This window comes from Aethalodelphis obliquidens, unplaced genomic scaffold (genome assembly GCF_003676395.1).
Source record: "Aethalodelphis obliquidens isolate GAN/ISIS:26980383/991018 unplaced genomic scaffold, ASM367639v1 scaffold4, whole genome shotgun sequence".
Classification (NCBI taxonomy): Eukaryota; Metazoa; Chordata; class Mammalia; order Artiodactyla; family Delphinidae; genus Aethalodelphis; species Aethalodelphis obliquidens.
Genome location: NW_020837948.1, coordinates 54,803,211 through 54,828,158, shown reverse-complemented (window position 1 = coordinate 54,828,158; position 24,948 = coordinate 54,803,211). Strand labels below are relative to the sequence as shown.

Here is a 24,948-nt window from a genome sequence, read left to right as displayed (position 1 = left end):
GTCCCGCATGGTACACCTGCCTCTCTCTCTGCATGCGGATCACCAGCTCCAGAGCGCCGGAGTAGGAGGCTCAGTCGGAGGAAGAGAAGACTCAGGCGCGCGGCCGCGAGCGGGCGGGGGCGGGAGACGCAGAGAGGCGGGGCCGACGCGCGCGAGCGGGGTGTGCGCGCCTCCGCCGCCGCGTCACCAGCGTGCGGCACGTGCCCGTGTTTACGTCCCTCGTGGAGCCGCGACGTCAGCAGCCGAATGGCAACATTGTGGCGATACTGAGGCGCAGAGTTTAGGAGACGCGTCCCTCCGTCACGCCGGCTCCAGTGGGTCGGGAAGAAGAGGAGGGGCGGGGAGATCGGCCCGGGCGAGCGGCGGAGGCTCACAAGCCGCCGGTCCCGACCACCTACCCGCCTGCGCGGCGCTAGGCAACCCGCGCCTCACCTCCGGAGCGCCGCAGACGCAGCACCGCGGCCTCGCTCGGGGGGGCGGCCCGGGCGGGCGCGAGGCGCTGCCGCAGCGCAGGGCTTGTAAACAGATCCGGCCGCACGTGACCATGTGAACTACCTGCTCCTGCGACGCGTATTGTCTTTCCCGCGAGCCGCACCACAAAGGAGCACGGTGGGTGCGAGTGCGAAGAGACTGGCGAGCGAGCGGGGAGAGCCGGCCGGCGCGCTAAGATGGCTGAAGGCTCCCGGCGAGGGTGAGCTGGGGGCGCGGTGCAGTCAGCCGGTGAGTCCTCGGGCGGGCAGGGCCGGCGGCGCCTTCCCCGCGGCCTGGCGCCGGAGCCACCATGTCGTTTGCGCTCGAGGAGACGCTCGAGTCGGACTGGGTGGCCGTGCGGCCCCATGTGTTCGACGAGCGCGAGAAGCACAAGTTCGTCTTCATCGTAGCCTGGAACGAGATTGAGGGCAAGTTTGCCATAACCTGCCACAACCGGACGGCCCAGAGGCAGAGAAGCGGCACCCGGGAGCAGGCAGGGGCGCGAGGGGGCGCTGAGCCTGGTGCACCCGCGTCCGACGGGACCCGGGGGCCGGGCAGCCCGGCGGGCAAGGGTCGCCCCGAGGCCACTGCCTCCGCGACTCTGGGCAGGAGCCCCGGGTCCCGGAGGCGCCCGGCCTGGGCGGAGGGAGGCTCTCCGCGGAGCGCGTGCAGCCTTCGGGGGGACCCACTACTGCGGAGTTCGGCCGGCAAAGGGGCGGAGAGCCCTCTCCGGAGCCTAGTGCGGGCCAACTCCAGCCCGGTCCAGAGGACATCTGGAGGCAGGGATGTGGCGGGGGCTGCGGCAGCGGCAGCCCCGCCGGCGCCCAAGGAGGCGCCGGTGTCGTCGGTGCGGGTAGTGAGCGCCTGCGGGACGGTCACCGAGGAGATCGAGGTGCTGGAAATGGTGAGGGAGGACGAGGCGGACCCGGCGGCGCTGGCGCTCTCGGACGCTGAGCAGCCGCAGCCCGCCGCCGAGCTGGAGTCCCCGGCCGAGGAGTGCAGCTGGGCCGGACTCTTCTCCTTCCAGGATCTGCGCGCGGTGCACCAGCAGCTGTGCTCCGTGAACTCGCAGCTGGAGCCGTGCCTGCCTGTGTTCCCCGAGGAGCCCTCGGGCATGTGGACGGTGCTGTTCGGGGGCGCCCCGGAGATGACCGAGCAGGAGATAGACACGCTGTGTTACCAGCTACAGGTTTACCTGGGTCACGGCCTGGACACCTGTGGCTGGAAGATCCTCTCCCAGGTACTCTTCACCGAGACCGATGACCCGGAGGAGTATTACGAAAGCCTTAGCGAGCTGCGGCAGAAGGGCTACGAAGAAGTGCTTCAGCGGGCCAGGAAGCGCATCCAGGAGGTAAGAACGTAGTCTGGGCTCCACTCATTGCTTTTGGTTCCTCCTCACTGCCGGAGGCTGGAGCCTCGGTCTAGGTTGCGCGCATTTGGGGCGCTTGTGTTTCTAGCTAGACAACGGAAAAGGAATGGCTCCTGACCTATCTCCCCCTTTATTCCTTTCAATAGTGGGGAAAACCGTGGCTTTCCTTAGTTTGCTCTGTGAAGGAACTTTGATAAGTCTTTAGAGTTCTGCCTCCCACTTATCACATAGCTTCTATAAAGTGCTCTGTTTGCTACTAAGTACTGGTAATAAGATTAAAGCCATTTAGCAGAAAGCTGTCCCATAAGTATAAGCTAAATGAGTGTTTCTTTGTCCCTGAAGTTGTTTCCAGCAATAATTGCCCAGATTATTAACCTTACTTTCCTGGCGTCATGTTCATTTATTCAAAATGGTTTGTCTTATGGAGCAAAAACGGTCAGTTTTTTGTCTCCATGTGTGATTTGGCAACTTAGGCAAATTTACAAATCATTTTCCTCCAGATGAGTGGCCTGTCCAAATGAAAAAGCCCCTACTGACAATTGGATGCAAATGGACTTTGAAAGGTTTTATACACACTCTAGGAATATAGCAAGTCTTTAAAGAGAGCTCATGTTTCACTCTTGTTTTAGGGAGAAAAAAGGCCTTGGGCAGGAATGTTTATTATGCTTTTGGACTTGAGAAGTAAAAGTAGTGCAAACACTTTTTCAAACGAATCTTTAAAATAACAGGAAACAATGGGAAAAGGTCTGAATGGTTATACACAGGGAGCTCTACGATGAGGAAAAGATACGTATAATTTGAGGTCATGTGTACTTATCAGCTTCTGCTGAAAAAACTACTAAAGAAGTACTTTCGTTCTCAAAGCAATTTATTATTTTTAGTATTAGTATCAATTGAGGTTGGAGTTGGGGTGGGGAAATGCCCCCTTTTATCGTGTTTATATTGCTGACATTGTGTTGTCATCTGTCAGCCTTGCCTATGTTTCTGTACTACTTGAATCCTATTAGTGCTAGGAAGCTGGAGCCTTCTGGTTTCTTCATAGAATATTATGAAGTCTTTGCTAGACTTAAGGATTTAGGAAATAATACTTTATTGCTTATCCCACGGTGCTCTCTTAAAACTTAGAGTGAATCCAGGTTTTGACTTCTGTTAGTTTACTTTATGCTAAACATCACCCGTCATAGTATGATCCTGTAGTTCCAGGAATCTGTTTTTATTTCCCTTTTTATCATCTCATTTCTGGAGTCTGTGTTCTACCTTAAATCCTTTCTGGAAGGAAGTGACAAATCTTAAAATGGTCACATTGTCTTTAGAGTTTTCATAGTGACCGGTATTTCTTTTAAACTGCAAGAACAAAGTTAGTGCTTCTTTCGCTTATTCATTTTACAGGTATATATTATCCTTTTTTTAAAAAACTTTCTATGTTTTAAACCCTGAATGATGTAGGTATGTCTGCTTTTAACTTTACTGATACTCAGAAAAAATAATTATTTCTGGTTATTTCATTCAAACTGGGTCAAAAATGAAGGCTGCTGAAAAATATAGTTTATTACAGTTTTCTAGAACTCATGTACTTTTTTGAAAAAGAGTATTTTTCCTAATTAAGGTTATATTGACCATAATGTTTTATTCTCTTCAACAGAGAAAATTTAAACTTTTAAAGAGTATTTTGTTTTGGGAAAAACTCTAAATGAAGTCTGTTCATTGAACATGAAATGCATAAATTTTTGATTCTTCGCTTAGTTGAACAGTATTTAAAAAATAGCTATCAAGGACAACAAATAGGTTCAGTTATAATGCCCACCCTGATTTCTACTGGAAGGTTATTTTGGAAGAAATTAAGCTCAGTAGGGGGAAAGGATTGCATGATTAATTAGTGATGTCTGCCATGGGTGTGACAGTGGGAGTGTATGGCATAACTGCCATATATTGTTTTCTTCCCCATCTGCTTAAATTTTTTGCTGTCTTAATAGTTCGCAGTACCATTTTTTTTGGTAAAATCGTTGTATAAGTTGTGTCATTTTATCATTCTATTGTGTTAGTAATTATGTCTAAATCTTTTTTTTTTTTTTAATTCCCAGTTCCACAATTCTTGTGGAATTGGTTATAGGTTTTTAAAAACTAGGTATATGTGGTAAATCAAACATATTCTTAGGTATGTGTTGCTGGAAAATTTGATCCTTTGGTCATGTTTTTCCTTTAATTTCTCTGAATCTGTTTTCCGGTTCTTTTTTCTACAGTCTTCCTTTTCCTATCCATTTAAAGGTTTCAGTTTAGAGACCACACCTATTTGTGCAAAATAGTCAGTAAATTGTGGAAGGAGGGTTTTTTTTTTTAATAGAACAGACTGTACAACGAGACTGTAAACTTCTCAAGGTCACCAGCCTTGACAGTATCATGGAATTCTCTTCTTTGCCACCCCTAGTTCAGGGCCACACATCTTGTGAGCACTCTTAATAATAGTGGACAAAGGACACCAGTTTTTGTTGTTGTTGTTTTTTAGTGTTGCAGGAATTTAAAAGATTTAGAAGTGTCATTTTAATGTAAAGTTGTGAGTAAATAAAAATTTTGAGCTGATAAATGTAAATTCCTCAAGGACCATACTGTTTAAAAACAAGGAGAAAAATCTCTTAAAACTGTAAATACTGTACATAACTTCCTAAATAAGGAGTTGTTATCTGGGGTTGGTGAATTTCCTATAAATTGAGGGGAGCTATAGATGGACTTTAATGGAGTACCTTAAGTAGAATGCATAGGTGTCTGTATATGCATAGGCATAGTCACAGTTTTGGAGGGAAAGGCTTAAAGGTGTTCTTCAAAAAGAGCCTTAAAACCACAATTATAAATTATCTGCTTTGTAAGCTTAGGACATAACCTCTATTGGAATTTAATTTTTGGAATATATTTATGATTTAATATGGGGTTATAAGAAGTAGTCCTATATCTGTCTTGTGGAGTATTGAAGAATTAAACCTTAAGTTTTCTGCCAGAAGTTTTTATTAATGGTTTACAAATTTGGTCAGTTGACTAGTTTGTGAGGTGGTACAATTTATACAATATTAATGAAATTATTTTTATATGACATAAGAATTGTAGATTGTGTACTGCTTAGGGCTTTAATCTTGAGTGCAAATGAAATGTGAAATTTATTACATGGTAGGCTTGTCTTGGACTTTTACAAGGATTTACTGTAAGTAGTGCTATTTATATAGCAAGCACTAAATCCCTGAATGAATCGAGTGCCACCAAGGCCTCTTGGAATGGTTTCAGCAGTAGCCTTGGTTGTTGGTTAAAGCTGAGTATCATATCACAAGCCATACCATGGTTTGCCTTTGATGACGTGGATTTTGTAAATAATGGTTTCAGTATAAGGACCACTATTGAAATGATTGTGGTCCTTTAGATAGTAAACCTTAACCATGACGGTAGGCTTGATTAAAATCTAAAAATCATTGTTCACTTTGGAATTTATGATGTTTACAAAACTGCTCAATTCTAACTTTTCCAGTTGAAACCACTGAGAGAAGCATGTGTTTTCAAAAGCAGCCATGTAAGGCACACAGTAGACAGAGCGTACTCTGTTTGGAGTCAGGAAAACCTGGGCTTGAATTAGTACTCATCACTTCTGTGACCTGTTTAGTTATTTAACCTCTTTAAAACAGAGAAATGGGGAAAATGCTTAAAGCATTTCCGAAGACTTAAGACATGAAAAAGTACCTAAAATGTGTTTGGCACTTATAAAGGAGGCTTCCAGAAAGTGTTGCTTCAAGGCAGTGTAAATATTGGCACTACTTAGGTATTGGGGCGCTTCACATTACCTATCCCCTTTCATCCTCCACTCTATCTTCTGAGACAAGTGGCGTTTTATACATATTTTACTGAAGCAGAAGTTGAGATTTGGCCAATTTTAAACTGCTGAGCAGTGACTAAACTCAGAGATTCAAACTTGATTTGTCCTAATCCAGACATAGGCCTTTTCTACACATGCCTTGTTTCCCTGATGACATTAGAAAGGATGTCAGTCTCCGCACCTGAGAATGGGACGGTGGCATCAGTAATTTAAAATCTAGTCAGGGAAATAATGAACTTTTAAATTAAGGTAACTTGTTCGTTTTACTTCCAATTAATCATGATAGGCATAGTGTAGGGCATAGTCCACACGTTGTGTTTTAGAAGTAGGTTGCCTAGGGTGCAAGGATGGGTTTATGTTAGACAAGAGTGCCCGATCACTGTTTTCCTTTGTATTTTAAAATGACTATAAACAACTCCTGACTTGAGTTGTTTAAGAGAAGGAGCAAGGAGCTCTATGAAGATTGTTTACTTATCACCCCTCTTCCCAATTATGACTTTACTAATTTTCCTGGAAAACTAAGATTAGCTATAAAACTCCAGAGCACTGCTGAAGCCCCATCTACAGACAGTCCCCGACTTAAGGTGGTTCAGTTTTAAGATGATATGAAAGTGATACGCATTCAGTAGGAACCGTATTTCAAATTTTGATCTTTTCCTGGGTACCTTAACTCTTGTAACACTGGGCAGCACGCTGCAGCTCCCAGTCAGCCACAGGGTCAGTAGGGTAATGAACCGTTCTGTGCCCATACACCTTTCTGTTTTCACTTTCAGTACAGTATTCAATCAATTACATGAGATATTTAACACTTTATTATAAAATAAGCTTTTGTTAGATGATTTTTACCCAAGTGTAGGCTAATGTGAGTGTTCTGAGCATATTTAAGGAAGGCTAGCCTCAGCTATAATGTTCAGTGGGTTAGGTGTATTAAATGCAGTTCTGATTTACAATACTTTAAACTTATGATGGGTTTATCGGGCAGTAACCCCAGTGTAAGTCAAGGAAGATCTGTGTATACATTAGAGAAATGACAGTCGTTTAGGAGTCCTAGGATGCTGGTCTTTGGGCCAGTGAGCCACAACCCATGATTAGGTATAAATAGTAGAAGCAGTCTCAGGAAGGACATAATGTACTTAGTTGCAGAGGACAGAGCTGTTCTGCCTGGATATTTCCATAATCATGGTGCAAACTGCTCTTTTACTGTAAAACAGTTAAGGAATAATGAAGCTAAATGAATTTTGTGGGATTCTTGAAAGTTGTGATGAAAGACAACAGTTGTGATGAAAGACAACAACGTTGTTTTAACAGCTGGAAACTGTTAAAATAATGACTTAGATATTTATCTCTTTCTTCAATCCTATGTCCCAATAAACTTTTGGCCATTTGTCATATTACTGAAAAAAAAAAAAGGTAGGTGTAGAAAAAAAGTTGAATATATGTTTCTCAGTTAGTGTTTCTGTAAAACAGAAACATGGAGGCTGGTGGCAGGATGGCAGCTTTCCTGATAAATAATTTATGTGGTGGTTTCTCTGCTTGCCATTTAACATCACATGATTCCTGGCCCACCAGATATTTCACAGACATGTTTCCTCCTTGCTAAAACAAGACCAACTTGGACAAATACTTTCGTAATGTGAGTACTATCTTGTGTGTGTGTGTGTGTGTGTGTGTGTGTGTGTGTGTGTGTGTGTGTTGAAGGGAGAAGGTGAGTGGGAGGTTTGGTTTGTCAGACATAACAGTTGTTGTGGTTGAATTAGCAATCTTCATTCCCAAAATCTTAACATGTAACTTTAGTCTCACTGTTCTCCATTGCTGCTTTATTTGGCCTTTTATTGATTGTAGAATATTGTTGGAAGTGGTACTTGAAAGCACAGGGTGGCTTTCCATTGATGGTTAGATGTATGTGTGCTTATATTTTTGTAATGGGAAATTTCCCTGTGGCTCTTTTTACTACTCATTAATAGGCCAGGATCTGCTCCCTCTGAATCTACCCAGTTTACTTAGTTGTCATAGGAGAAAAATTAAGTTGTATGAGTAAGAGACATAGGCAGTGAAGACTGAACAATAGTTCTTGGTGCTGTTTGTTTTTTGATAGAGGTGGTGAAGTTCATTTGGCTTTTCAAGCTTCTTGTAGGAGACTGTTAATACCAAGTAGCCTTAACACAGAGTTAAGTTACTAAAACTGCATAGGAGCAGAGAAGGATTCATTCAGCAAAAAGCTAGAAATTTTTGAGTTGTTTTCTTAAGTGTGGGGAATTGCCCTTATGCTGGTCCTTGAATTTTAAACTTTATCTAGTTATAATTGCATATAATAGACTTTTCAGATTATAGTGAAGGTTTTGTATAATAGGCTATGAAATAAAAATAGGCCTTGTGAGCTAGACATTTTATAGAGAGTGGTCTTAAGGATAAATGAAGTTCATTTAATGATTTGGGGCTTTATTGTAACTTCTAAGGTTACAGTGAGGGTGATGGCTTGGGGCTTAGTTTATTCAACAAATGTTATTAGTGCAATGAAGTAATATAGGCACAGGGAGAATACAGTGATAAACAAGAATGATCATTTTCTTCAGGAAAAAAATTTTAATTAAAATTGGTTACCAAGTCATCCTGCTGCTAACAATTAGTTGAGGTAGGGTACTTTTTAAGAAATGTCTCACTACACTATCTTAATTAATGCTTAGTGGAAAGAAAATTTATTGAACATGGCTCAGGAAAATCTGTGTTTTTGTCCTAGTTGTGATACTAGTTGCTTGACCTTATGCTGTCACTTACCCTCTGTGGGCGTTAATTTCATGTTTGCAGAATGAAATTACAGTCTTCTTTTCCATAAGGATCCAGGGCAGTTTACAAACACAGTGTGGCAACTGTTGGGACCTGAGCCACTTGTTCTATGTGCTTGTATCCAGGTTTGGGTCCCTCTGCAGTAAGGTGACTGTCTAAGACATAGCACTTCTAATGTTGCTAGAGTTTCTTCAGGCTTTGAAAAAGCTCTGATTCATTTTTGAGTACACGAGGGCACTGAAGCAGGCAGGAGTGGTGTTTCTGCCTGTTTTTTTTACTCGTTTTCTAGTCCTCACTTTGTTCATTATCATTACTTGAGGGTTTTTTGTGTGTGTGTGCTTTTCCCTATGGACTTTATTGTTAAAACTGCTTTCCCATTATTTTTTTGATAACTTGCTAAAGTTACACTTACAAAACCGTTTAATTACTAAAATTATTTCTGAAAGCCATTCTTCCTCTTCACCTTGCTATCTGAGTCTGTCCCGTCTTTACTGACTCTTAACAGGGTAATAACTGGGGCAACCAATATGTAGAGACGTATGTGAGGCTCTGGTTTTTTTTTTTTTTTTTTTTTTTTTTGCGGTACGCAGCCTCTCACTGTTGTGGCCTCTCCCGTTGCGGAGCACAGGCTCCGGATGCGCAGGCTCAGCGGCCATGGCTCACAGGCCCAGCTGCTCTGGGGCATGTGGGATCTTCCTGGACCGGGGCACGAACCTGTGTCCCCTGCATTGGCAGGCGGACTCTCAACCACTGCGCCACCAGGGAAGCCCTGTTGTTGTTTTTTTTTTAAATTGATTCATTAGTTAATGTATTTGTTTGGCTGCGTTGGGTTTTCGTTGCTGTGCATGGGCTTTCTCTTGTTGCGGCGAGCAGGGGCTACTCTTCGTTGCCCTCTATGGGCTTCTCATTCTGGTGGCTTCTCGTTGTGGAGCACGGGCTCTAGGCGGATGGGCTTCAGTAGTTGCAGCACATGTGCTCAGTAGTTGAGCACGCAGGGTCAGTAGTTGTGGCACACGGTCTTGGTTGCTCTGCGGCATGTGGGATCTTCCCGGACCAGGGCTCGAACCTGTGTCCCCTGCGTTGGCAGGCAGATTCTCAACTACTGTGTGACCAGGAAAGTCCTGAGGCTCTAGTTTTTAATGATCACAATAACTAATTTTTATTGAATGCTTCCTGTGGGTCAAGCACTGTGCAGACGTATTTAAATATTGATACATTAAGTTAGCATGTTGATAGGAGTTAAGAGGTAGGGTTCAAGTGAGTTTGAGCCCTGCTCCTCCACTTAATAGCTTTATGTATTTGGGCCCACCTAATTCTCTCAGTGCCTTAGCTTCCTCATCTGTAAAGTGAGGAGAATAATACTGCTGCCTCATAGAGTGATTTAAAAGTAGCTTTTATGTAAGGTACTTAGAACAGTGCCATTTACTCAATAAACACTTGATAAATGTTAACTCTTATTAATATTAATCTTCATATCAACCTAACAGGTAGGGATTTTACAATAGAGGAAACAGGTTCAAAGAGATTAGATAAACTTGCCTAAGATAACAGATCTGTGTAAGAGAACCAGATTCAAATCCATGCCTGATTCCAGCTGGTTTTCTTAACCACTAGACTATCTTCACCCCTGTAGAAAGGGAATAAGGCTAACCGATAAACTTAGCCTTTGTCAAATTGAAATACATGGTTAATGTCTCATCATTGGACAGAAACATTAACAGTGTCTGGCTGATGACTTTTTTTGGGCCTTTGTCAAATTGAAGTACATGGTTAATGTCTCATCATTGGACAGAAACATTAACAGTGTTTGGCTGATGACTGTTTTTGGAAAACCTTGATTATGTACATATACTGTAACCAACCATGTTGTCTGTCATTGGAGAACATTGTAATCCCAGAGGAGGTGAATTTAAATTTGTGCATGTATGATACATAAAACTCTAATGTGAGACAGAATGCATATGTCTTTCTTATACAGACTCATAAAAATAATTTTCCTGTAACCACAGGAAGAATAAATGTTACACTGATGTTTAAATATCTGTTGTAATTTCTGTTCTATATTAAGCTAGCTAAGGGTGAGTTGGTTTAGATGGTGTGATAGTAGCTTACTTTCAAGAAAATTTATTTTCTCCTCTAAACATTTCCTGATACTTTTTCCCCCCACAGCAGAAATAGGGAATTTGGTGTATTTTAAGGTAAGACCTGAAATCTACCTCGTTTCTCATGCTATTTATTCCCATTTCAAACAATTGGTACATAACTTTAAATAGTTAATATTATACTCCCCTTCCCCTCATAACTATACTAAATAATTATCTTACTTTTCTGGCTAGGCAGAGGAGGAAGGCAGTTAAGGATGTTAACTCTCTTGATATATTTTCAGTTGGAAATCCTGCCTCCTTTTTTTTCCCTTTTATGTTAGGTGATGTGAGTTTGGGTATTGGGGTTGCCAAACGAAAATGAAAGGTTATGCCAAGTAGGGTTAGAGAAAGGGAGTTTGGGATTGACATGTATACACTGCTGTATTTAATATAGATAACCAACAAAGATCTACTGTATAGCACGGGGAACTCTGCTCAATACTCTGTAATAACCTAAATGGAAAAAGAATTTGAAGAATAGATACATGTACTATATGTATAACTGAATCACTTTGCTGTACACCCGAAACTAACACAACATTGTTAATCAACCATACTCCAATATAAAATTAAAAAAAAAAAAGAAATGGAGGATTAAGAGAGAAAGGGACAAGAATTAACTTTAGCAATAGCTGAACATGCATTATTTTGGTAAAAGGAAATTATGTGCCAGCTCACAGTGAAGCCTGTCGAGGTGCTTGATTTTTGTAAACAGTGTGTTAAAAGGTCTCTGGCTCCCTGGAGGGCCTTGGAGTTGGCTCTTGAGCAGGTTTTACTCTATATGTGAAGTGCTATGAGACCTAAAACTTGAAAGAAAAAAAACTTATTTATTTTTATTGAGTTATAATTGATTTTCAATATTATATTAGTTTCAGGTGTACAACATAGTGATTCAAAATTTTTGTAGATTTTACTCCATCTAAAGTTGCTGTAGGACTTTCCTGGTGGCACAGTGGTTAAGAGTCTGCCTGCCAGTGCAGGGGACATAGGTTCGATCCCTGGTCTGAGAAGATCCCACAGACCATGGAGCAACTAAGCCCGTGTGCCACAACTACTGAGCCTGTGCTCTAGAGCCTGCAAGCCACAACTACTGAGCCCGTGTGCCACAACTGTTGAAGCCCGCACTCCTAGAGCCTGTGCTCTGCAACGAGAGAAGCCCCCGCTCACTACAACTAGAGAAAGCCCGCGCACAGCAACGAAGACCCAATGCAGCCAAAAATAAATAAATAAATTTATATATAAAACAAAAATTTACTGTAAAATATTAGCTATATTCCCTTTGCTGTACAGCATGTCCTTGTAGCTTATTTACTTTATACATAATACTTTGTCCCTTTTAATCCCCTTACCTCTATTTCCCATCCCCCTTGCCCTCTCCCCACTGGTAACCACTAGTTTGTTCTCTATATCTCTGAGTCTGTTTCTTTTTTTTTGTTATGTTCATTCCTTTGTTTTATTTTTTAGACTCCATATATATGTGATATCATACCGTATTTGTCTTTTCTGAGTTGTTTTACTAAGCATAATACCCTCCAGGTCCATCCATGTTGTTCAGATGGCAAAATTTCATTTTTTTAAAATGGCTGAGTATTATTCCATTGTATATATATTTCATCGTATTTTCAGTCTTCCTAGACCCAGAAGATTGGTATCATTCACGTAAGGGAAAGATGATAGACCGGTTATGAGTGGGGACAAATAAGGTAGTGGTTAAGAGCTTGAGTTAAGCTGTGGAGGATTCACTTCTGTCTTTCACCAGCTACCTAACTTTAGGCAAGTTCTGGTTCTTTGCCTCTGGTTCTTTGTAAAATGGCATAATAGTTATACCTACATCACTGTGTTATATGTACATACTGATTAGTAAATGCATACTGATTCAGAAATGTTAAATATGAATTTTAGAACTGAAGAACTATGGAGTCATTCATGCATTGGTTACTGCTTTCTCATGTTGCTCCTACACCCACTTTAGTTTAATCTCACTGTTTCATCCTTGGACTATTTCAAGGATGAAAATATTGAAACTATTCAATAGTTTGAATAGTTTGGATGTATGGACTATTTCATCTCACTATTTCATCCTTAGCTCCCCTTCAGTGTCTTCCTTGCATTGTAGCCTTTGTATACCTTGCTCCCAAACTATTTTATGATGTGGACCATTTTTAAAGTCTTTATTGAATTTGTTACAATGTTGCTTCTGTTTTATGTTTTGGTTTTTTGGCCCTGCGGCATGTGGGATCCTAGCTCCCCGACCAGGGATCGAACCTGCACCCCCTGCATTGGATGGCAAAGTCTTAACCACTGGACCACCACGGAAGTCCCCCAAACTATTTTTTTTTTTTTTTAAATATTTATTTATTTATTTATCCATTTATTTTTGGCTGTGTTGGGTCTTCGTTTCTGTGCGAGGGCTTTCTCCAGTTGCGGCGAGCGGGGGTCACTCTTCATCGCGGTGCGCGGGCCTCTCACTGTTGTGGCCTCTCTTGCTGCGGAGCACAGGCTCCCGACGCGCAGGCTCAGCAGTTGTGGCTCACGGGCCTAGCTGCTCGGCGGCATGTGGGATCCTCCCAGACCAGGGCTCGAACCCGCGTCCCCTGAATTGGCAGGCAGACTCTCAACCGCTGCGCCACCAGGGAAGCCCCCCCAAACTATTTTAAAGCATTACTTTGCACATCTTCATACCCAACTCTTTAGCTGTAACATACACACACCAAACCAAACTCCTCCATTGCTTACCATTGTCCTGTGAACAGATTCCAAATTCCTGACATTCAGAGTCATGCATATTTTGGTTAGCTTGCCAGTCTCTTATCTCTTTCTCTGCTCTACGTGAACCTTTCATTATTCTAGTCAAGCTCTTTTACCCATTATTCACTGAGCTCACTGTACACCATGCTCCATTGTATAGGACACCCACCCCACCCATGTTGTCATTCTTTTGTCTAAGTTCCACCCTTCTTTCCAGGGCCAGGTCAGGTGCCCTTCCTGAAGAAAGTCATTTCTGACCACTGTCAGAAACCAGAGGACTTGCTGTCAGAAATTCGGAGATCAGAGAGGCCTTATGTTACATACGGTTCATATCATGCATAACTGCTGCCCTGGTTTTTCTCCTTATGGACCCCTTCTACCCTTTAAAATGCATTTAACCAGGAGACAGAGATGGGTTTTGTTGTTATTTTTTTCTAATGCCTGAATTCCCCAGTGTTTCTGTACACAGCAGGTGCTCGGTAGATGTTTTTTGGTATGTTATAAAGGTGGTTTCTGTGTATGACATGTATACATGTACCTAACATTTTTTTTTTTTTTTGCGGTAAGCGGGCCTCTCACTGTTGTGGCCTCTCCTGTTGTGGAGCACAGGCTCCGGACGCGCAGGCTCAGCGGCCATGGCTCACGGGCCCAGCCACTCCGCGGCATGTGGGATCTTCCCGGACCAGGGCACGAACCCGTGTCCCCTGCATCGGCAGGCGGACTCTCAACCACTGTGCCACCAGGGAAGCCCTGAAAACCAATTTTTAAAGTATCAGAATGGGTCATTACTGTCAGTAGCCCTTACACTTTGTAAAATTGGATTTCAGCATTAACAGTTGTTGACAATCAGTGATTAACATAGAAATAACAAAAATGATTCAAACAAGAACAGAGTTGAGCAGTGCTTTGTGAATGTGGAAAATGTGTGTGGCATTGGTCCTTACTTGACAGTTGGGGAAACAAGTCACCTAGACCTAAGGGCAGTTCCTAGGGCCACAGATCCAATTTCATTGCTGGTATAGGCCTCTCCCATCTGAGCACCTCATTGCCAATCTTGAGTCACCCTTTTCCACAAACAGATGATTGTTTGCATGTCTTAATAATTAATGATGATATTATTTGTAGATTTTTATGTTGCTTCTTAAACATTTTTTTTTTGGCTGTGTTGGGTCTTTGTTGCTGGGCGCGGGCTTTCTCTAGTTACTGCGAGCAGGGGCTACTCTTCGTTGTGGTGCGCGGGCTTCTCATTGCGTTGGCTTCTCTTGCTGCGGAGCACGGGTTCTAGGTGCGAGGCCTTCAGTAGTTGTGGCTCGCAGGCCCCTAGAGCTCATGGGTGGTGTCAGTAGTTGCAGAGCGTGGGCTCAGTAGTTGTGGTGCACAGGCTTACTTGCTCCGTGGCATGTGGGATCTTCCTGGACCAGGGATCAAACCCATGTCTGCTGCATTGGCAGGCGAATTCTTAACCACTGCACCACCAGGGAAGTCCTAAACATCTTTTTTTTTTTTTTCTTTTTTCCTGGCTGTACCTCGAGGCATGTGGGATCTTAGTTCCCAGACCAGGGATCGAACCCGCACCCTGTGCAGTGGAAGCACAGTCTTTAATCACTGGACCACCAGGGAAGTCCCTAAACATCTTATTAATTAAGGGGAAAAAAATGAGGCACTCTTTGGGGTTTGACACATTAAAGTAGGAAGAAAGTTGTGAAACTCTGCTCAGGAGAGAGTTTAGCTTCTAAATTTTATACCTAGGACTTCAGAAATTATTCTAGGATCTTCAAGGATAGTGGCAGTCCTATAATCCTGAAGTCAGAAAGAGGACTCTAGAACTAACTCTGATTGGCACGGTACAGGATGGGGACTCCACAGTTAAGCACAGGAGGTGCTCTTTTTCTCTCCTGTATTTGTAACTTTTCACTGGGTTAGAAGCCAAGTTGAATAGGATTAGGGAAGGGAGTAAATGGCACAAGGTAGTTTTGTTCTTTCTCTGTTGCAGTGGTTAGGGTTAGGGGAGTCTTGAAAGAAATTATTTAAAAGCTGTTGTCACTATCTCCTTTAACAACCTGATGAAAGTTGTGGGTCCTTGCCCTAGAGAAATTTTGCAATAAGCAGAGCTTTGTTTCAAAAATCAGTGTAGGTTAAAAGCTTAGTTTTTATCAGGTTAGATCAGGGGAGGTAAAAAAGTTGTCCATTAGGAAAGCTGGAAAGAAGGGTAAGGGAGAAGTGTTCTACTTATTAGGCTAATATATTTAATTAACGCTTTATATAATTCTGCTTCATTTCTTTTAAGTGAATCGGTAGAGCAAAATAACTTTCTAAAATTGCATTAGAGATGTGTCAGATTTGGAAACAAATAATTCAGCTCTTTACTTTCAGCCCCTGTTCTCGCCTGTCCTCCTTTCCTCTGCATCTTGTAGTGAGCATATCTATATTGTATTGGGTGCAGTTGAGCCCTTCTGAAATCATCCTTTGCAGGCATGTTGTATTCTCAGATACATCTGCGTTCTGACTCCGTTTGTGTCCATCAATGAATCTTCTCAAATTAGCAAACAGCATTTTCTCCATTTTAAATTCAGGCCTTCACTGTACATCCCAAACATCCTTAATCCTAAGCAAGCTGACTCTCTTTCCAATTTCTTTGTACGCTTTTTTGTGTGTATTATTTATAGCACCTTTTACATTTCACAGTTCATAACCTGCAAATAGCCACAGTTCAGTTTATTTAGTCCCTGGATTTAGTCAGCTTTGGTTAGCAAAATAGAAAATTAAATACATTACTATAACAGGTTGTGATTATATTTTACAGTTGAATTCTTTTATCTGAGTTTATAGGAAATGGTTTAGACTAAACAGTCTAATGCTTAGTAAATTGCATCTTTTGACATATTAAAATACATTTCCTTTAAGATTATTTTCGGATCCTTAGATTAAAATAGATTGCGAGTTGAAGCTATAATTGGTTTTTAGGTAATCGAATGTTAGAAAAACATGAAACTTTATAGCAAAGAAGACAAATTAATAAATTAGCAGTGTTAGGTGAGATGCCTTGAGCTTCTCTGCAGGAGTATTAAGTTTAGTTGGTTCATAATAGCTTTGCAGAAGTACTGCTCTGTTGATCAAAGGCATTTGGGAAATAAATAAATGTTGATATTTGAATAGAATAACTGATTTTCTTTCTTGTGGTTGCATGTCTGTGTAGAGTCCTATTATGATTTAATTAACAAGCATATAGTGACTTGATGTTTTTGTGTTGGTACAAAATAGTATCTAAACTGTTTGGTGCGTTATATTTACTTTAGTGTCTCTGTAAGAAGAGCTCAAAGAAGCTTAGTATTTGAGGATTGTCTTACTGATGAATCCTGTCATTTGAGTGCTTGTAAATGGCTCGGGGAAATTTATTATTGAGGGACGTTGCTACCATGTTGGGTTTTTTCTTATTCTTTTAACAGTTTTGCTATTCCTAGGACTCGGTAGAAAATCAACGTAAATGTTCCATTTTCAAGTGGAATAAAAAATAAAGGACTTCTGTGAATGCACATTTTCTTGCAAGGAGAGAATTATTGCCTTTATTAAAACTACAAAAAGATAGTTTAGGGAATTCCCTGGAGGTCCAGTGGCTAGGACTCCATGCTTTCACTGCTGAGGGTTCGGGTTCGATCTCTGGGGGACTAAGATCCCACAAGCTGCAAGGCGTGGCCAAAAAAAAAAAAATTCATGATTCATTGTAAAGATTACCATTGTTTTGGTGCTATTATACACTCACCTCACCCCCACCCCCCCCCATTTTCTTGTCCTGTTCTTCCTTAATCTGGTTATTTTATTTCTGACGTGCTGCAGCCTTGGTGTTAAGCCATGGTGGAGGTGAGCACCTTTGCCACGAGTTAGAACTGATTTCTGGGACTTGAGAAGAGTGTCGTGATTAGAAATTGATTATTCACACAGCTGCTATTACTTTCATAATCCTCCTTTTCAATTGTAGCTTAAAATAGATGACTTAACACATGACTTAGCTACTTATGAATAACTAGGTGAGCAAAGGAAGAGAAGTGTGTATCATTTTCATATTTCTCATACTTTAGTAAAAGTTATATGTGTAGTTTTGGATATTGTGGCAAAGGGGATAATTTAATTTTCCTTTTTTGATGTGTAAGCCAGGATACTTTTGGGGTGGGAAAGTGAAGAAGAAATAGAGTATAAGACTTTCCTTTTAAAAAAAGAGTGTATTTACTTGATAGATCATGATTGAAAAGTGGAATGTAAACCCAGCTCCTTCCCCCGTCTCCTCATCTCTTCAGAGGCACCTCAGAGGCAGTCACCCATAAGTTTCTTGTGTGTCTTGCAGATTCAGTTACATGTACAAAGACATAGAGTATATATATGTCCTATTTTCCGCCTTTAAGCAACTCAAATGGTAGCATGTTATATATATCTTGGTTTTTTTTTCCTCAATAAACAGTATTTCTTCCAGTTGCTAGATAATGCTCCATTGAATCGATTTGGTTTGGTATGTAGGTTTTTCCTGATCTTTTGCTGTTGAAATAGCATATCTTTTCCCACATGTGCATGTATATCTACAGGATAAAATTCTGTAAGAGGAATTGCTGGGTCAAAGAGAAATATGCATTTTGTTGAAATTGCTTTCTGTAGAGGATGTATCAATTTACACTTTTTCAAACAAAAGGAGGAGGTTGCTATTTGTTTCTGTATCCTTTTAAACACAAGACTGTATTTTGAAAACCTTTTGATCTTATCCATGAAAAGTTTCAGTTTGTGATTTATTTTGAGGTATGAATGAGTCTTCATTTGTTCAGGAGTAATTTCTGTGAACTCATTCATTCCATTTTTTACCTATTTGTTGTTTGGTTTGTTTTGATCTTGGAAATTGTCTATATTGCAAATATTTTTCCCATTGTTATTTGTTTCTTGATTTCGTTTTTTTGTCTGTAGCCAGATGATTTTGTTCTTTGCATTTAAATTGTTGACACTGCTGTAATTTATTTTGGTGTAAGGAATAAGGTGGGAATCCAACTTTTTTTTATTCCTGACTAAATGACAGTTATCACAAACATTTCTTGAATGATTCATGCTTATTGTGCAGTAAACTTTCATATATCTGAACTCTTTACTACTTCATTGTACTTGGTGCTTATATTAAATATTTATGCTACCTGGTAGGCCATTGCCTTTCTCCACAATTACTCTTTATAAAAAAATTGCGGGGCGGGGGGAACTTCCCTGGTGGTACAGTGGTTAAGACTCCATGCTTCCAGTGCAGGGGGCACAGGTTCGATCCCTGGTTGGAGAACTGAGATCCTACGTGCCTAACAGCACAGCCAAAAAAAAAAATGATTTTTTTGCTATTTTATTCTCTTATTTTTCCATGTAAACTTTATTTATTTTTTTAACATCTTTATTGGAGAATAATTGCTTTACAATGGTGTGTTAGTTTCTGCTATTCACTGCTATAACAAAGTGAATCAGCTATACATATACGTACATCCCCATGTATCCTCCCTCTTACATCTCGCTCCCACCCTCCCTATCCCACACCTCCAGGTGGACACAAAGCACCGAGCTGATCGCCCTGTAGTATGCGGCTGCTTCCCACTAGCTGTCTGTTTTACATTTGGCAGTGTATATATGTCCATGCCACCCTCTCACTTTGTCCCGGCTTACCCTCTCCCCACCCGTGTCCTCATGTCCATTCTCTATGTCTGTGTCTTTATTCCTGTCCTGCCCCTAGGTTCTTCAGAACCTTTATTTTTTTTAGATTCCATATATATGTGTTAGCATATGGTATTTGTTTTTCTCTTTCTGACTTACTTCACTCTGTATGACAGTCTCCAGGCTCATCCACCTTGCTACAAATGACCCAATTTCGTTTGTTTTTATGGCTGAGTAATATTCCATTGTATATATGTGCCACATCTTCTTTATCCATTCATCCAATGATGGACACTTAGGTTGCTTCCATGTCCTGGCTATTGTAAATAGAGCTGCAATGAACACTTTGGTACATGACTCTTTTTGAATTATGGTTTTCTCAGGGTATATGCCCAGTAGGGGGATTGCTAGGTTGTATGGTAGTTCTACTTATAGTTTTTTGAGGAACCTCCATGCTGTTCTTCATAGTGGCTGTATCAATTTACATTCCCAGCAACAGTGCAAGAGGGTTCCCTTTTCTCCACACCCTCTCCAGCATTTCTTGTTTGTAGATTTTTTGATGATGACCATTCTGACTTGGTGTGAGGTGATACCTCATTGTAGTTTTGATTTGCATTTCTCTAATGATTAATGATGTTGAGCATCCTTTCATGTGTTTGTTAGCAATCTGTATATCTTCTTTGGAGAAATGTCTATTTAGGTCTTCTGCCCATTTGGATTGGGTTGTTTGTCTTTTTGATATTGAGCTGCATGAGTTGCTTGTATATTTTGGAGATTAATCCTTTGTCAGTTGCTTCATTTGCAAATATTTTCTCCCATTCTGAGGGTTGTCTTTTCGTCTTGTTTATGGTTAACTGTGCAAAAGCTTTGAAGTTTCATTAGGTCCCATTTGTTTATTTTTGTTTTTATTTCCATTTCTCTAGGAGGTGGGTCAAAAAGGGTCTTGCTGTGATTTATGTCATAGAGTGTTCTGCTTATGTTTTCCTCTAAGAGTTTTATAGTATCTGGCCTTACATTTAGGTCTTTAATCAATTTTGAGTTTATTTTTGTGTATGGTGTTAGAAAGTGTTCTAATTTCATTCTTTTACATGTAACTGTCCAGTTTTCCCACACCACCTATTGGAAGACGCTGTCTTTTCTCCATTGTATATTCTTGCCTCCTTTATCAAAGATAAGGTGACCATATGTGTGTGAGTTTATCTCTGGGCTTTCTGTCCTGTTCCACTGATCTATATTTCTGGTTTTGTTCCGGTACCATACTGTCATGATTACTGTCACTTTGTAGTATAGTCTGAAGTCAGGGAGCCTGATTCCTCCAGCTCCATTTTTCTTACCCAAGATTGCTTTGGCTATTCGGGGTCTATTGTGTTTCCATACAAATTGTGAATTTTTTTGTTCTAGTTCTGTGAAAAATGCCATTGGTCATTTGATAGGCACTGCATTGAATCTGTAGATTGCTTTGGGTAATACAGTCATTTTCACAATGTTGATTTTTCCAACCCAGGAACACGGTATATCTCTCCATCTGTTTGTATCATCTTTAATTTCTTTCATCAGTGTCTTATAGTTTTCTGCATACAGGTCATTTGTCTCCTTAGGTAGGTTTATTCCTAGATTTTTACAATTCTTTTTGTTGCAATGGTAAATGGGAGTGTTTCCTTAATTTCTCTTTCAGATTTTTCATCATTAGTGTATAAGAATGCAAGAGATTTCTGTGCATTAATTTTGTATCCTGCTACTTTACCAAATGCATTAGCTCTAGTAGTTTTCTGGTAGCATCTTTAGGATTCTCTACGTATGGTATCATGTCATCCGCGAACAGTGACAGTTTTACTTCTTTCTGATTTGGATTCCTTTTATTTCTTTTTCTTCTCTGATTGCTGTGGCTAAAATTTCCAGAACTATGTTGAATAATAGTGGTGAGAATGGGCAACCTTGTCTTGTTCCTGATGGTTTCAGTTTTTCACCACTGAGAACGATGTTGGCTCTAGGCTTGTCATATATGGCCTTTTTTATGTTGAGGTAAGCTCCCTCTATGTCTACTTTCTGGAGGGTTTTTATCATAAATGGGTGTTGAATTTCGTCGAAAGCATTTTCTGCATCTATTGAGATGATCGTATGGTTTTTCTCCTTCAATTTGTTAATGTGGTGTATCACATTGATTGATTTGCATATATTGAAGAATCATTGCATTCCTGGAATAAACCCCACTTGATCATGATGTATGATCCTTTTAATGTGATGTTGGATTCTGTTTGCTAGTATTTTGTTGAGGATTTTTGCATCTATGTTCATCAATGATATTGGCCTGTAGTTTTCTTTCTTTGTGACATCTTTGTCTGGTTTTGGTATCAGGGTGATGGTGGCCTTGTAGAATGAGTTTGGGAGTGTTCTTCCCTCTGCTATACTTTGGAAGAGTTTTGAGAAGGATAGCTGTTAGCTCTTCTCTAAATGCTGGAATTCACCTGTGAAGCCATCTGGTCCTGGGCTTTTGTTTGTTGGAAGATTTTTAATGACAGTTTCAATTTCAGTGCTTGTGATTGGTCTGTTTATATTTTCTATTTCTTCCTGGTTCAGTCTCGGAAGGTTGTGCATTTCTAAGAATTTGTCCATTTCTTCCAGGTTGTCCTTTTTATTGGCATAGAGTTACTTGTAGTAATCTCTGATGATCCTTTGTATTTCTGCAGTGTCAGTTGTTATTTCTCCTTTTTCATTTCTATTGATTTGAGTCTTCTCCCTTTTTGTCTTGATGAGTCTGGCTAATGGTTTATCAATTTTGTTTATCTTCTCAAAGAACCAGCTTTTAGTTTTATTGATCTTTGCTATCGTTTCCTTCATTTCTTTTTCATTTATTTCTTATCTGATCTTTATGATTTCTTTCCTTCTACTAACTTTGGGTTTTTTTTTTTTTTGGTTCTTCTTTCTCTAATTGCTTTAGGTGTAAGGTTAGGTTGTTTATTTGAGATGTTTCTTGTTTGTTGAGGTAGGATTGTATTGCTATAAACTTCCCTCTTAGAACTGCTTTTGCTGCGTCCCATAGGTTTTGGGTCCTCGTGTTTTCATTGTCATTTCTTTCTAGGAATATTTTGATTTTCTCAGTGATCTCTTGGTTATTAAGTAGTGTATTGTTTAGCCTCCATGTGTTTGTATTTTTTACAGATTTTTTTCCTGTAATTGATACCTAGTCTCATAGCATTTTGGTCAGAAAAGATACTTGACACGATTTCACGTTTCTTAAATTTACCAAGGCTTGATTTGTGACCCAAGATATGATCTATCCTTGAGAATGTTCCATGAGCAGTTGAGAGGAAAGTGTAATATGCTGTTTTTGAACAGAATGACCTATAAATATCAATTAAGTCCATCTTGTTTAATGTATCATTTAAAGCTTTTGTTGCCTTATTTATTTTCATTTTGGATGATCTGTCCATTGGTGAAAGTGGGGTGTTGAAGTCCCCTACTATTATTGTGTTACTGTCGATTTCCCCTTCTATGGCTGTTAGCGTTTGTCTTATGTATCGAGGTGCTCGTATGTTGGGTGCATAAATATTTACAATTCTTATTTCTTGGATCGATCCTTTGATCATTATGTAGTGTCCTCCTTTGTCTCTTGTAATAGTCTTTAAAGTCTATTTTGTCTGATAAGAGAATTGCTACTCCAGCTTTCTTTTGATTTTCATTTGCATGGAATATCTTTTTCCGTCCCCTCACTTTCAGTCTGTATGGGTCCTTAGGTCTGAAGTGGGTCTGTTGTAGACAGCATACGTATGGGTCTTGTTTTTGTTTCCAGTCAGCCAGTCTGTGTCTTTTGGTTGGGGCATTTAAACCATTTACATTTAATTATAGGTATGCATGTTTCTATTACCATTTTCTTAATTGTTTTGGGGTTGTTATTGTAAGTCTTTTCCTTCTCTTGTGTTTCCTGCCTAGAGAAGTTCCTTTAGCATTTGTTGTGGAGCTGGGTTGGTGGTGCTGAATTCTCTTAGCTTTTGCTTATCTGTAAAGGTTTTAATTTCTCCATCGAATCTCAATGAGATCCTTGCTGGGTAGAGTAATCTTGGTTGTAGGTTTTTCCTTTCATCACTTTAAACATGTCCTGCCACTCCCTTCTGGCTTGCAGAGTTTCTGCTGAAAGATCAGCTGTTAACCTTTTGGGGATTCCCTTGTGTGTTAATTATTGCTTTTCCCTTGCTGCTTTTAATATTTTTCTTTGTATTTAATTTTTGATAGTTTGATTAATATATGTCTTGGCGTGTTTCTCCTTGGGTTTATCCTGTATGGGACTCTCTGCGCTTCTTGGACTTGATTATTTCCTTACCCATATTAGGGAAGTTTTTAACTGTAATCTCTTCAGATATTTTCTCAGTCCCTTTCTTCTTCTCTTCTTCTTTTTGGGACCCCAATAACTCGAATGTTGGTGCATTTAATGTTTTCCCAGAAGTCTCTGAGATTGGCCTCAATTCTTTTCATTCTTTTCTCTTTATTTTGTTCTGCGGTAGTTATTTTCACTATTTTATCTTACAGATCACTTATCGGTTCTCCTGCCTCAGTTTTTCTGCTATTGATTCCTTTTAGAGAAAATTCTTAATTTCATTTATTGTGTTGTTCATCATTGTTTGCTCTTTAGTTCTTCTAGGCCCTTGTTAAACATTTCTTCTGTTTTCTCCATTCTGTTTCCAAGATTTTGGGTCATTACTGTCATTACTCTGAATTGTTTTTCAGGTAGACTGTCTATTTCCTCTTCATTTGTTTGGTCTGGTGGGTTTTTACCTTGCTCCTTCATCTGCTGCGTATTTTTCTGTGTTCTCATTTTGCTTAACTTACTCTGCTAGGGTCTGCATTTCCCAGGTTGCAGGTTTGTAGTTCCTGTTGATTTTGGTGTCTGCTCCCAGAGGGTAAAAGGTTGGTTCAGTGGGTTCTGTAGACTTCTGGTGTAGGGGACTGGTGCCTGTGTTCTGGTAGATGAGTCTGGATGTTGTCTTTTTGGTGGGCAAGAGCATGTCCGGTCGTGTGTTTTGGGGTATCTGTGAACTTGTTATGATTTTAGGCAGCCTCTGTGCTAATGGGTGGGGTTGTGTTCCTGTCTTGCTAGTTGTTTGGCATAGGGTGTCCAGCACTGTAGCTTGCTGGTCGTTGAGTGGAGCTGGGTCTTAGCGTTGAGATGGAGATCTCTGGGAGAGCTTTCGCTGTTTGATACTATGTGCGGCCGGGAGGTCTCTGGTGGACCATAGTCTTAAACTTGGCTCTCCCACCTCAGAGGCTCAGGCCTGCTACCCGGCCAGAGCACCAAGACCCTGTCAGCCACACGGCTCAGAAGAAAAGGGAGACAAAAAAAGAAAGAATGAAATTTAAATAATTAATTAAATAAAGTCATTAAAATAGAAAAAATTATTTTAAAAAAAGTAATAGAAAGAAGAAAAGAAAGGAAGAGAGCAGCTAAACCAAAAAACAATCCGATGATAACAAGCCCTAAAAACTATACTAAAAAGAAACAATGGACAGTCAGAACCCTAGGACAAATGGCAAAAGCAAAGCTATACAGAGAAAATCACACGAAGAAGCATACACATACACACTCACAAAAAGAAAAAAGAGGGGCTTCCCTGGTGGCGCAGTGGTTGGGGGTCCGCCTGCCGATGCAGGGGACGCGGGTTCGTTCCCCGGTCCGGGAGGATCCCGCGTGCCGCGGAGCGGCTGGGCCCGTGGGCCATGGCCGCTGGGCCTGCGCGTCCGGAGCCTGTGCTCCGCAACGGGAGAGGCCACAGCAGTGAGAGGCCCGCGTACCACAAAAAAAAAAAAAAAAAAGAAAGAAAAAAGAAAGTTTTATATATATATATATATATAAATATATATATATAAATTAAAAAAGGAAGAGAGCAACCAAATCAGTAAACAAATCTACCAATGATAATAAGCTGTAA

At 40.7% G+C, this 24,948-nt stretch overlaps 1 protein-coding gene across 2 annotated transcripts in view; it reads left to right on the top strand.

Annotated features, from left to right (window-relative positions):
- Window positions 1–248: 248 nt before the first annotated feature.
- Window positions 249–24,948, top strand: part of JMY (junction mediating and regulatory protein, p53 cofactor) — a 74,374-nt gene continuing 49,674 nt past the window's right edge. For both annotated transcript variants that reach the window (XM_027100752.1, XM_027100751.1), the window contains exon 1: window positions 249–1,822. In XM_027100752.1, the coding sequence (XP_026956553.1) occupies window positions 782–1,822 (1,041 nt within the window). In that variant the 5' untranslated portion in view covers window positions 249–781. The remainder of the gene's footprint in view (window positions 1,823–24,948) is intronic.